The sequence below is a fragment of the Austrofundulus limnaeus genome, unplaced genomic scaffold (assembly GCF_001266775.1).
Source record: "Austrofundulus limnaeus strain Quisiro unplaced genomic scaffold, Austrofundulus_limnaeus-1.0 Scaffold6312, whole genome shotgun sequence".
Taxonomy (NCBI): Eukaryota; Metazoa; Chordata; class Actinopteri; order Cyprinodontiformes; family Rivulidae; genus Austrofundulus; species Austrofundulus limnaeus.
Window position 1 is genome coordinate 1,543 of NW_013958714.1, and position 520 is coordinate 2,062.

At 53.8% G+C, this 520-nt stretch overlaps 1 protein-coding gene across 1 annotated transcript; it reads right to left on the bottom strand.

Annotated features, from left to right (window-relative positions):
• Positions 1-15: 15 nt before the first annotated feature.
• On the bottom strand, positions 16-520 carry LOC106512390 (uncharacterized; the record flags this gene model as incomplete). Its single annotated transcript, XM_014001019.1, is given in 1 exon segment — positions 16-520. A coding segment is annotated over 1 exon segment (505 nt), but the record flags the coding sequence as incomplete, so codon positions are not given.

Here is a 520-nt window from a genome sequence, read left to right on the forward strand (position 1 = left end):
TCACTGGTCTGAATCGGTCCCCACCGGGGTTCTCGCGCCAATCTCTCAGACACCCGGAGGACGTCTACCAGTTCTACCTGCCTCTTTTCCCCCTTTCTTTGTCCGATCCTTAGTTGCTTAGGGGTGCCCAGACCTTGTGCTGCTGCAGATCCCATGCTGGACTCATCGTTCTCATCATCCGAACTTTCGTGAGGTAGTGGGGTTGGTGGACGCTCAATGAGCTGGGGGGGGTTCTCAGGCTCTTCTTCTTCAGAGCTCTCGTTACCGCAGCTGTCGTCACATCTTTTAAAGTGCCGAATCAGGTCCTGTCTTTCCTCCTCCGACCAGGTTCTATTTCTCTGGGTCCTCTTGTTTTGGGTGCTGCACACAGGTCCTTCCAGTGCCCTGTCACCTCCTGCAGCTGGGACGGCTGGACCTCGTTCAGTCTTTTTAGGTGGGGGGTTTTTAATGGGAGCCTTTTTGCCCTCAGCTTTTGGAGGGTCAGTTTTTATGGGTATCTGTGGCATGGCTAAATTTAGCC